This window comes from Pelobates fuscus, chromosome 11 (assembly GCF_036172605.1).
Source record: "Pelobates fuscus isolate aPelFus1 chromosome 11, aPelFus1.pri, whole genome shotgun sequence".
NCBI classification, from domain to species: domain Eukaryota; kingdom Metazoa; phylum Chordata; class Amphibia; order Anura; family Pelobatidae; genus Pelobates; species Pelobates fuscus.
The window spans coordinates 108,790,341-108,803,436 of record NC_086327.1 but is presented as its reverse complement, the minus strand read 5'-3'; the positions used below and the strand labels follow the sequence as shown (position 1 = coordinate 108,803,436).

The following is a 13,096-nucleotide window of genomic DNA, read 5'->3' as shown; positions in this document are numbered from 1 at the left end:
TAAATATTTAGGTGCTTTCTGACCAGATCTTCAGGGCCATAATTTCACATCTTCGGCATCTTTCTATTGTAAAGGTATGACCTCTGGAAAATTGAAGTGGAGCAAGGAAAGTTTGCCAGTTTACGTGAAAGACTTGAACAGGATGAAGAAGAGATAGACAAACAAAGGAAAGAGCTAGCAGAGCAGCGGCTCCACAAGGAAAAGATGTTCCAAAATCTGTCCGAGCGCAAAAAGCAGGCAGAAAAAGTGTAAGTAACAATTGCAACAAATGTGACAATGTAATCAAAGGCAGCAAATGCTTCAAGTTTGGCCAAAAATACTGTCCTGACACTAAAAGCCACTAAAACCCATCTACTAAAGTTCTACCAATAAATAATGTTTCCTTTGTTTTTTTTCTTCTCTCAGTTGATATAGTACGTTCCTCCCCTCCATTTATTCTTCGCTCTGAGTTTCCCCTACTGATGTCCCATCGCTCTCTTTCAGCTAATATCAGCCCTTTTACTGCCGAACAGTTGATGTATAAAATATAGATCCCACCTGTAATCAGTACAGTCCCCCCTCACCCCACGTTCCCCAACTTATCACCTATCACGTTTCATAGTCCATAAAAGCATTCCCTCAATCTGCATATGCTTCCAGTAAAACTCATCAATGTGATTACTCCTTCAGGGCAATATTCCCTAATTCATATTCCCCACGCAATAACCCTTAACAATTCATTTTGAAATGTTCCTCCAATCTCCTTTATATTCCTACATCTTTGCCCCATTTGTCCAAAGACCTCTCTGCCTCTTTTTTCAGCCGTTCAAACTATTTCTAATATTTATATATCAATAAGCTATATTTTATATTTAGAAAAATGTGAAGTTTTTTGTTGTATATTTTAATATTTTTTTTAAAAAAAAATCATTGTAAAATCTAATTCAAACATATTAAATCGAGGCCATGGATAGGGATCAGGTCTTATACCAAACATACATTATTTCAGTGAAATCAGTATTAATATAATATATTAAATGGTCATCTTTTATGTTTTTGGAGAGTGTGATTGGCCAATTACATCATAAATAAATAAAAATAACATCAATAAAATCTCATTGGTTATAACAAAAAGGGGGAAAATACAATATCTCAAGATAAAATGTAGCTTGAATCATCAGCTTATTCCCTCCATGACAAACATGGAATTCCTCAATCCTTGAACTCTGATAACTTTCTGTGGGAATACCAAGGTGTATGATGTCACATATATTATTGGGGAAAAAGATGTTGTGTTATGTGTTCACAAAGTTGTCGGAAACAAATAACTTTTTATTCGTTATTCTACTACATTTGAACGATCATGTCACTATTATAGCAATAATAAAGGGGATTATTTTTCATCCAGTTAACCGATGAGATCAGTGGAGTGACAAGCTATCGCTGTGTTCTTATATGAATACTTGACTGTGCATTGTGAACTAAATCATGATTTAAGTTACTCTTCCCAGAAATTGCGATCTTCCTGTTTTGCCCCTTTAATTATAGAAGATAGAAAACACATAATTTTTCTGAAAGAATGGTTACTTTGCCAAACTAGAAAAACACAGTGCATAATAGAGCATGCTTTTATAACTCAGATTGGAGTTCATTACTAGATTGTTTTAGGAAATGGTTACTTGGGCCAACATAAAACACTTCATAGCACTAAAACAGTCAGCGTGGAATAAAGCAACTTTGATTAAGTGTAGAGATTCGCCGGGGTGGGAAACTGGTATTGGGTACTGGGCTGAGTGCCCAACGGATACATTGATTTTGATGGCAGAACCAATTAACCCATGTAGTCTACCCACTTTGTAGCTTTCATTTAATTTAATCTTTCATTCTAAAATGTATTTCTTTGTCTAGTCAACTCTGTCATTATATTTGGCAGACTTTTATAAGCAAGTTTATTTGTTACTGTTACAACTACATATGATTAAAGGAACACTATAGGGTCAGGAACACAAACATGTATTCCTGACCCCTATAGTGCTAAAACCACTATCTACCCCCCCTCCCCCCCCCCCCCCCAACATCCTTACCCTCCTTATTATAGTAAAATCTTGATTTTAGTCAAGTCTGCTCCTGCTTGCTCTGCCCCTGATCTTCCTGCTTGGCTGACATCACCAGAAGTGATTCTGTGAGCCAATCAAAATGCTTTCACATAGGATTGGCTGAGACTGTCAAGGAGGCAGACCACGGGCAAATACCTCTCAACATTTAAAATAGACAAAGAGGAACACTTTAAGTTTTAGGGTTGTAAGTGAAGTGTGGCCAGGGGCAGAGCTGTTCTGAGAATTTTAGTTACGTTCTAATAATTTATTCAACTAAAATTTATTTTTAGGACAATAACAATGTATATTAATTACACAGACTGATTTATAAACATATTTATTGCAGTTTAAAGGACAACTGAAGGCACCCAGACCATTTTTATCTGAATGAAGTGGTCTTGGTGCTGCAATGTAAAGCATGGTCATATAGTAGGTGTGGCAATGTGTGGCAATATGTACATTGCTGGGTTACATACACCTCTAATGGCTGCCACTAGAGGCACTTCCGTTGTAAGAACTGAGTCAATCTGGTTTCTCACAGCTAGCCTCCAATACGAGCGAATCACGGCTGTGCATGTGCTGTTTGTCCACAATGCTCCTTTATGGCCACAGCTCTGGCCAATCAGAATCTCCTCATACAGATCTATTGAATTAGTGCATCTCTACGAGGAAAGTTCAGTGTCTCCATGCAGAGGAGGTGGAAACACTGAATGTCAGTCACACTGTGCAGCACTGCCCCAGGAAGCGCATCTAGCAGCCATTTGATGAGTGGCCAGTGGAGTTGTCCAAGGCTATAATGTAAACACTGCATTTTCTCTGAAAAGACAGTGTTTACTGCAGAAAGCCTGAAGGTAATGATTCTACTCACCAGAACAAATGCAATAAGCTGTAGTTGTTCTGGTGACTATAGTGTCCCTTTAACTTAATGCATTGACGTGGTCTGGGTGCAGTGTTCCGGTTTTAGAGAAACTGCAGTGTTTACATTGGGGTTAAGACTGGCTTTCTACCAGGTACTTCCTGTAGTTACGCAAAGATTGAAACTACGCTGGAAGTCCTCACACTTTGCATTAGGACATCCAGTGCTTATATAAACCAAAACGAATAGTATTAGGACATATATTAATAGAAGCCACCATGGCTATCCCCAGACATTGGAAATCACCCATCATTCCAGAGATAAAGGAAGTTTTAAACTCACTCTGTGAAAATATGAGATACGAATTATAACTAAGAATAACATCTGAAAAAAATATTATCTTAGGGCATGAATGGGAAGAGTGGAAAAGAAAGGTCAGACGACTATATCATTTGTAGGCATTGTCTCACCTGACCAAACATAAAGAATTAAAAAAAAAATAATATATATATATATATATATATATATATATATTAAAGACTTCATTGTAAATATATACTGTTCTTTGTAAAACCGGATAAATATACTGTTCACTTTCCCCAGTTAATGTTTGTTATAATGTATACTATGACACATGTTTTTTTCTTTTTAAAACATTTGACGAAGGACATCCAGTGCCTTCACAAACCCCATAGGAAAGCATTGAAGCAATTTTTTAAGTCATGGATTATGGTTTAATTTTTGCCTAGCTCATCTTCAAAAAGACAGATAACACTTTCCATAAACCAAAATGGCTTTTTTATTTCATTACTTTTTTTTTTTATTGTGAGGTGTTTAATATGATTGCGTTTCTGGACTGAAAATAAATGAATAACTAAACTCAGTGTTTGCATTGTAGGCGAGAACAGAATACACTAAAAGAGCGGGAGGTGCGCTATCGAAAAGCCGTGGATGATGCGCAGAAAAACCATGTAAAGGCTGTACAGTATCTGAAGGAAACGATGACAAGGTGACTATATTACTTATAACATGCTCTACAATGTCATCAGGGCGCTTTAGCTAACCCTTTTAATGGCAGTTGTAGTGCATTACTGCCTAATGGGTGAATTATTAAACATATTATAAAAATTAAATATGTAACTTGTTCTATTGACAAATGTAACCTGGCAAATTCAGCCCAAATCAAGAAGGCCTATTGTAGGTTTAAAGGGCATTATAACTGCTAGACTCTTTTATATGTTGTTCATTACTGTTGAAGTTTGACTTCCATTTTTGTGCATTCTTTGGGGCTCTGTTTGTTTGACAGTGATGTAGTGTGTTGACGTGATTTTGAGTGTGTTTGTAAAGTTCAAATTTCAATAACTGTAAAAAACAAACAAAAAAATGAACTATTTTAGAATTATTCACTCTTATTTACTCACTTTATATTGGGAATTGGAATCCACTGGGGAATTGCAGATGTTTCACCAAAACAGCAGAACTAAAACATATCTGCCTTAGCTAAGGTTTAAAGGGACACTCCAGTGCCCAAATACAAAATAAATAAAAATCCCTGTTTAGTAGATATACACCAAATGAAAACATGCATGTATTTAACTATGTATTTTTTTTTTTATTGGAGTTATATCATAAACAGCTTGCAAAACCTGTGTTTCTCTTGTCTGCAGCCTTTGCAAGTCCTCCTCTTCTAACCCCGCCCAGACTTTCTGTGGCTGTCCAATCACAGACTTCCCAATGCAGCTCAATGAGAAGTCTTTCCAAAGCAGGTGCCTCTTGAGTTTAGCTCCACTAAGCTACCTGGAGGTAACAGGACCTGTTGAAAGTCAAGGGGGTGTGACCATCTTACTTTAGAAAAATGTCAGTTTCTATTTGAATCTGCACTTGTTTTCAAAACGAAAAAGAAGAGGACACGCTCTTTACACATAAAGCTTTTCAGCACGCTAAAGATCTTTAGTGGTATGGAGTGTCCTTTTAAAACTTTAAATTTAGATTTTGGATTTTGATTTAAAATGAGCAATTCTCTATTAAATTTCCTACAATCCCCATGTTAGTGAATATCCCTTAATATACCAACTGCTATTACAAAGTCTTTCTGCCAACAGAGTTCGAGAGAAGGAAACAGAAAAGGAAAAGAAGAGCAGAGAAGAAATGGAGAAGAGGATGCAGGCCGTCCTAATTCTAAAAAACAGCATCTCTGCGAATAGGGTAATCCTTATAAAATCTACTAACCACAAAGGCTGTTATTAGTTAATTGTATCAAGTTTTAAATTCCCTAGTTCTGCCTAGTGCAAATATAGGTTCCAAAGGAATGGACAAAGAATAGCTATGTATTTCACATGCATTTTTTTGCAAAGCAGTGGGATTCCTCATAGTTTGGCAGTGGGATAGTAACATTGGAAGCGTCTAAAGGTTATTCTTTACACACTCGCTTTAATCATGTTTGCCAGAAGGCTATGATGTGTTTTCAGTCAGTACTGATTCTTGTCTAATTTTACAAGGTGAGTCTGACATTCAGGAACCAATTTGCCCAGGCTGATTGTGTACAATGCAACATTACATAAGGCCGATAGTTTATCTTCAATCAGTTACAATGTAAAGATCAGAAATCTCTCAAGGTATCTGCACTTGGCAAACAGTAAAACATGTTCCTGTGATAGTAATTAGGTCGAAATATTGCTAGGGTTTTAGAAACTTGAAAGTATCATTTAACAACATCCACATTTTTATTTATAACACACATATTGATTTTATTGCTCTTTCCATTATTTCCAGATCATTGTTTTGCAGTTTTTCTAAGTTTTATATATAAGTTTTATATATTTTTTTAGTTCATAACCTCCTTTTATTATCTACGAGTAGGCGCCAGGACACAATGTATTTCTTAATAGCAAGAATGTAGAACTGTGGGTTCTTGTCCTAGGCCCGTATATCCCTAGAAAATGAATACATAAATCTGCAACACCAACAATGATAGAATGTTCCGCGTGAGTGTGACATCTGTTTTACTTTATCCACAAAGTGGACCTGGCAACGTTTCAACCTATGGCATTCTTTGTCAAGCCAGACATTTTTGGTCTAAACAGTAATGAAAGAGCTGCAATGCCAAGAGAGATCCAAATCTTACTCAAAAAATATATAAAATTAATATTTTTATGTTTTAAATTGGATTGTAGTGAATTTACCTGTTTGTGTCAAATACAATTGCTTATTGACATTTGAAATGTAACATTATTCAGTAACACGTGTATGTTGACTATTTAAAATCAGTGCAAAAATCTGTAGAAAATACGGTCTTCTAGTAATAAACTTTGACATAATCTATATATTTTTTTTTCAATTCTTTATTTTTGAGGTGCAAAGAGCCTCAGATTTCGCAACAATATGTTATAAGCATCACATCAATACAATTCAAGTAAAGTTCCAATAACACATTATATAAAGCTGCACCATTTTTTTTTTAAAATAATCTATATATTGTGAGTCATTTTTTAAATGGCATTCAGTTGTTATGAGGTTTTTACATTGCACTCTGCTCCCTGTATGTGATCGTATGATGTTCCCTCCTGGGACAGGAGAACCTTCGAGTCACTGACGCTCGGAATAAAGCAAGAGCAGCCCTAGAGAAGAATCAGGAGATGTTAGAAAAAGAAAGTGTGCTAGCCAAAGGTGGAGATGCTACAAAGTTTCTGATCCATCAGAAGAGACTTCAGGAGTTTGAAAGGACGAAACTGTAAGTATTGCTCGTCTATGGTCTCATTATATTCTATCTCGGTTATCTGTCATTGGCACTAACAGAAAACTGACAGATGAGTTCCCCTAACTCTCCTGACACCTTTGTAAAATTAATGCTTTCCTCCCATATCTGTCACCTACTGTATTTATTGCAACATCAATATACTTTTTCCTTGATCCTTTTTATTGCCACCTTCTCTTCTCTACATTCCCCACTTGTCAGTTTTTCAGAGGCCCAGACACCCTTGTGAGATAGTACAGTGATAAGCTGACATTGTAAAAGATGAGACTGTCCAATATGTACTGGTATTACAGAAATATATATATATATATTTATAAACAAACAAATGCAGGAGCACTTGCAGGATTTTTAGGTGAACTGTGATTGTTTAATGTGAAAACAAAATAATTGACATTACAAAAATGGACGCTGACCAACGTTTCAACCCCCTCTGGACGTTTGTTTAATTACCTTTTTTTAGTTTTGTTTTATCTACATGGATGCACCCAGGTGAGCTGTTATACATAGAATTTAGGTTGAGTGCAGAGATTGCTGTTTGATATATATTTTATGTATAAACCAAAAAAAAAAGTAATAAAACATGCATTTTCAAATAAATATAAAACATGCATTTTCAAATAAATTATTACTAACGTATGTGAAACTTTTGTGTTTAAAGAATACAAACCAAACGACAAGAATGATAAAAAGTAAACTACACCGACATTAAATTTTAAAAAATAATAAATCCCTGTAAAACAAATGTTAATAAATTTATACAAAAAATATCAAAAACAATATATAATATCCGTTTATGTATTTATAAATAATTAAAAGTTGATCAGAAAAACAGATGCAACCATCAATAAGTCATGGTGACAAGTAATTAAACTTAATTTAAATAATAATAAAATATTCAGCTAAGAACCACTTTCGGGAACCAGCCTGTATGGATTTGCTACACCAGTTTCTAATAAGTTACCATGGTTTGTGTTGTTATGTTGTTTTTAGAAAGGCATAATTAAAGCAACACTATAGAATCAGGAATACAAATGTGTATTCCAGACACTTTAATGTTAAAAATGTACTTAATACCCCTGCCCCCACCCCCCTTAACCCCTTAAAAATTGTTAAAACGTACCTTTATTCCAGCGCTGCGCGGGTCTGCTGGCACTGGCCCCGACCCTGATCTGCCTCGTTGGCTGACATCACAATAGTTCATGATCTCAGCCTTTCACAATGCTTTCCCATAGGAAAGCAATGGATTGGCTAAGATTGTCAACTGTGATGATCTCAGCCAAGGAGGCAGGGCGGAGCCAAACGTTGCCCTGGTTAATCAGTATTTCCTCACGGAGAATAAATAATAACACTATTTATAAACAATAAATGTAATAAATGCATCTCTATGGGAAAAGTTCAGAGCCTCCATGAAGAATGTGAATATGTGAATGACACACCTCTAGTGGCCATCTAAGTGACTGTCACTGGAGGAATCCATAGGCAGGAATGTAAACACTGCCATTTCTATGAAAAGTCAGTGTTTACATCAAAATGCCTTCAGGGACATACTATACTCACCAGAACAACTACATTAAAGGAACACTATAGTCACCTAAATTACTTTAGCTAAATGAAGCAGTTTTAGTGTATAGATCATTCCCCTGCAATTTCATTGCTCAATTCACTGTCATTTAGGAGTTAAATCACTTTGTTTCTGTTTATGCAGCCCTAGCCACACCTCCCCTGGCTGTGATTGACAGAGCCTGCATGAAAAAAACAAACTGGTTTCACTTTCAAACAGATGTAATTTACCTTAAATAATTGTATCTCAATCTCTAAATTGAACTTTAAAGGGAAACTCCAGTGCCAGAAAAACGATCCGTTTTTCTGGCACTGGAGGGTCCTTCTTCCTCCCACCCACCAATCCCCGGTTACTGAAGGGGTGAAAACCCCTTCAGTGACTTACCTGGGGCAGCGGCGATGTCCCTCGCCGCTGTCTCCGCCTCCGCGACGCTCCTCCTTGTGATTGCGTCGGCCGGTGGGCGAGACTGATCTCGCCCACCGGCCGAGGAGACCTAATGCGCATGCGCGGAAATGCCGCGCATGCGCATTACGTCTCCCCATAGGAAAGCATTGAAAAATAATTTCAATGCTTTCCTATGGGGTTTTGAGCGACGCTGGAGGTCCTCACACAGCGTGAGGACGTCCAGCGACGCTCTAGCACAGGAAACCTGTGCTAGAAACTAGGAAGTGACCTCTAGTGGCTGTCTAGTAGACAACCACTAAAGGTGGAGTTAACCCTGCAATGTAATTATTGCAGTTTATGAAAAACTGCAATAATTACACTTGCAGGGTTAAGGGTAGTGGGAGTTGGTACTCCAATGAGCAGAAGTGGTCTGGGTGCCTGGAGTGTCCCTTTAATCACATACAGGAGGCTCTTGCAGGGTATAGCAAGCTATTAAAGTAGCAGGGGATAAGAACATCTTAATTAAACAGAACTTGCAATAAAGGAAAGCCTAAATATGGCTCTCTTTACAGGACGTGTTTATGGAAGGCTGTGCAAGTCACATGCAGGGAGGTGTGACTAGGGTTCATAAACAAAGGGATTTAACTCCTAAATGGCAGAGGATTGAGCAGTGAGGCTGCAGGGGCATGTTCTATACACCAAAACTGCTTCATTAAGCTAAAGTTATTCAGGTGACTATAGTGTCCCTTTAAGCTTCAGTTGTTCTAGTTACTAAAGTGTCCCTTTAAATTTAGGAAAAACAGTGAAAGTTTGAAACAAACTGTGCTAGAACACATTTGTCGAACATAATATGTAAATTTTCAAAAACTGACATTTTAATTTAGAGAATTTGAAGAGAAACAGAAACTTAAGAAACAAGAGATCATCAGTCGCATTTTGCAAGAGGAGAGCAACCAAGAAAAACAGAAAAAGTTATCCTTGTCCTTGCAGACAACTAAAAGCAGAGAGCCCTCCAAACTCAGAAACAAAACCATACAATATATTGAGTCGGTCGTCCTTCCAGAGACAGAAGAAGAAGAAGAAGTTACAGTAACAGTGAGTATAAAAAATGGCCAAACACTGCAAATATCAGGACAAATTGCTACATCTTTGTTTCTGCGGATCTCTTGCTCTGGGTGATTGTTGCCAGGGGCTGTGAATCCTGAACTATCTGCTCTGAATTGGCTAGGTAAACGCATAAGTAAGTGGGATAGCAGAACAAGGAAATTAGAACAGAAATGTTTTAGCCAGCTTAACTGACCTACGAATTGGTTAACAACACCGCCTGCCACTGAGCCAAATAGATGGACATAGATCTTCGAAAGGGGCAACAAATACAGATTATTTTATTTGAGAACTAGAAATTCTATACAGCCTTCCTTATTTATACATAATAACAGGCCATATGTTTTTATTGCTGTCCCCCTGTACGGAGGTGTGTGTCACGTATCTCTACCCATCATACCACATGGTTGTTTTTGGCTACCACACCTTTTTTAGTAATTATATTTTAGAAATATTTTTGGGGTACACTGGTGCAGATAACCAGCGCTATCCTATACGAGTGTGCTTAGTCCACAAGGCTTTACATACCCGAGAAAGCATCCTCTTTCACATAATAATGCACACAATACAGAAAAGTAATGATATTTAAAGATGTATATTTTTACAGAAGAGGTGGAGATCTCCTTCCAGTTTGTCATCTGATGAAGACGAGAGCGGCTCCAGTGGAATGTATCCAGATAAGGTTCCAGAAGTCACGTATGTGGAACAAGAAGAACGTGATACTCTTGTTCAGCCAGAGTTTATGGGATTATGGGATCAGGATCTCAAGCCTTATAAGGTAGAAAAAAGCATTGTGCTGTTAGTTTGTCTTAAATGTGAAGAAACAAATCAGTTTACACAAAACATTATGTGGGTTAAAGATTACAACACTGAGCAGTATTCTAGGGATTTTCCATTTATATGTAAAGCAATTAGCCCGAACTGCAAACATATGTGTAAACGTCATCCAGGTTTTAATTTAAATACATGTTTGGGTCTTCATTATAATTGATGCAGGGGCCGATATCAATGTATTCTCGTCTGTGCATTGACTGGTCACTGACCATGATTGGAATTCTGGGGTCCAGTCACTAAATACCAAGTTGCTATTGCAAATTTGGTGATTTTCATTTAGCTCAGCCATCTTCAGTTTGGTTTGCAAAAGTAAATTGCAGCGATTAATGGTATTTTCAGATAGATACGATTGCTTTAATGAGATTAATTTGAAAAAAACAAAAACAAAAAACACGTGTCAAATTGCAACTGAATTATAACTAAAATGCAGCAAAATATCTCTGCTATAAGCAAAAAAAGCAAACTTTTTTTAAGGTAAGCATAGAGGCAGATTTAGGCAAATGTGTTAAATAATTAAATTTTCCATTTTTGTGAATAGCTGAGTGGTTGAATGCAATCTGTATTACAGATCTGAAGAGGACATCGTTAACCAATAATTTTCATAATACTAAGTTTCCAGTGGTTTTAGAGTGATTTGGGCCTTTCAGATGTCAAATGTCCCTTAAAGGGACACTCCACTGCCGTATTACATAGTAAATAAAAATCAATGTTTAGTAGATACACCCCAAATGAAAACATGCATGTATTTAATTATGCATTTATTGGAGGTATATCTAAAATCAGCTTGCAAATTCTGCAATTCTCTTGTCTGCAGCGTTTGCAATCCCTCCTCTTCTAACCCCACCCAGACTTTCTGTGGCTGTCCAATCACAGGCTTCCAATGCAGCACAATGAGAAGTCTTTGCAAGGTGCTCTGGGCAATTGCTGCCTCTTGAGTTCAGTGCAAATAAGCTAACACATAAAGATTTTCAGCAAGCTAAAGTGCTTTATGGGTCTGGAATGTCTATTTAAATGCCTATTTTAGACCCAAATTCATCACTCTCTCTTTTATCTCCTAATTTACCATTTTCCTAGGATCTGTAACTTGGTGGTGTATATGAGTGTGTATAATGTGAATTTTAACTACAGTAACATGTTAATAAATTATTCTGTCTTATTTCAAATAATATTTTCAATTACCTAAATGGCTATAGATAGGTCATGACGTCTCCTGAAATCCCCTCACATAGCCCAAACCATGGGCACCCCCCTCCCCCCAAAGAAATATGCGCTCATTCCCCTCCCCCCCCCCCCCCCCCCTTTAGCTATTTAAAAAGTTGGGATTTGTTTAATGTAATATTTTATTAATACCTTTTAGGCTGGCTGACGAAGACACAGTATTACCATACACAATCATACTGTAATTATGGAGATAATATTTTATCTTACACTGCATTGCCCATTATTCACAGTCTAAAATTGATTATTGAACCAAGACATAGACAAATCAGACCATTCCCTTCCACAGTCCCAACAGATCGTCAGGAAGTCAGCATGCAAAATCAAAATCCTGGGCTTGGTATCTTCTAATCAATCATAGCCCACAGATATATTTGTAAGACAAATATCTGGAAATGTAATTAGATACGTTTAGAAAACATATTAATTCTGTTGCTCTGTTGCTTAGCAGTCAGTTGTGTGCAGCTGTGCATAATACTTAATCCTTACTTTTTATATATTTGCATTCCAATAACGCTCACAAAATTAGCAGTTATTCATTAAAACTCCGAATTCTAATGAAATGGAATCTGAACTGCACATTTAAAGCTAAATTAGACAAGATGTAACTATAAATAATTTGGAACATGACTTTAGATCAATAATTTTAGCTAAATTTAGCATTTTGTATTCTAGTTCACAACAAATCATAGTTTAGTATGTGTTTAGTCACCATGTCAAACTGCCTTAAATGCTTCGGCTGCTCCTTGTGTTTTCCGAAAAAGCAAAGCTTCAAAGACAAGCTTTGATTCGGAATGATTGACCATTTTAGTAAGCCATGGATATATGTCTACATATCGATCCCTCACATCGACTTGATTATCCTGCTTTCTCTTTCCCTTGAAGTGACTGCAAAGTCTTACATCAAATCATCTTTTATTTGGTCTGCTGGATTTATGAAATAGAACCAGGCTGTTAGATTAGCTGGGGATATGACAGCCGCCTGGGATTTGTTGTTTTTTGTTTTTTTCAAGAAAACTGCACAAACACATTTGTATTTTTAGCAACTGCTGTTAAATCTACACCTATTTAGAAACCCACATTATTAATGTTAATTGATGTATTCACTAAGCAGTGAATTATGAGAAATTGAGAAATTAATTTGGAAAGGTTAGAGCAAAATAACTACCGGTACATTGGGTGTAAAGACGAATTGCAGAGTTTTCCACCATTGCTAGTTTGTATGTTATCCATTAAAAAGGCACCTTCAATGTTCCGAGCTATGTTTTAAGATTTTTAGAATGGCTCAGCGTCTATTATAACGTACAGGG

At 36.7% G+C, this 13,096-nt stretch overlaps 1 protein-coding gene across 1 annotated transcript in view; it reads left to right on the top strand.

Annotated features, from left to right (window-relative positions):
• CFAP74 (cilia and flagella associated protein 74) overlaps positions 1 to 13,096 on the top strand; it is a 106,720-nt gene that overhangs the window by 11,846 nt on the left and 81,778 nt on the right. The window contains exons 7-12 of the mRNA XM_063436679.1: positions 75 to 248; positions 3,830 to 3,940; positions 5,034 to 5,136; positions 6,504 to 6,661; positions 9,515 to 9,719; positions 10,342 to 10,512. Coding sequence (XP_063292749.1) covers positions 75 to 248; positions 3,830 to 3,940; positions 5,034 to 5,136; positions 6,504 to 6,661; positions 9,515 to 9,719; positions 10,342 to 10,512 — 922 coding nt within the window. The remainder of the gene's footprint in view (positions 1 to 74; positions 249 to 3,829; positions 3,941 to 5,033; positions 5,137 to 6,503; positions 6,662 to 9,514; positions 9,720 to 10,341; positions 10,513 to 13,096) is intronic.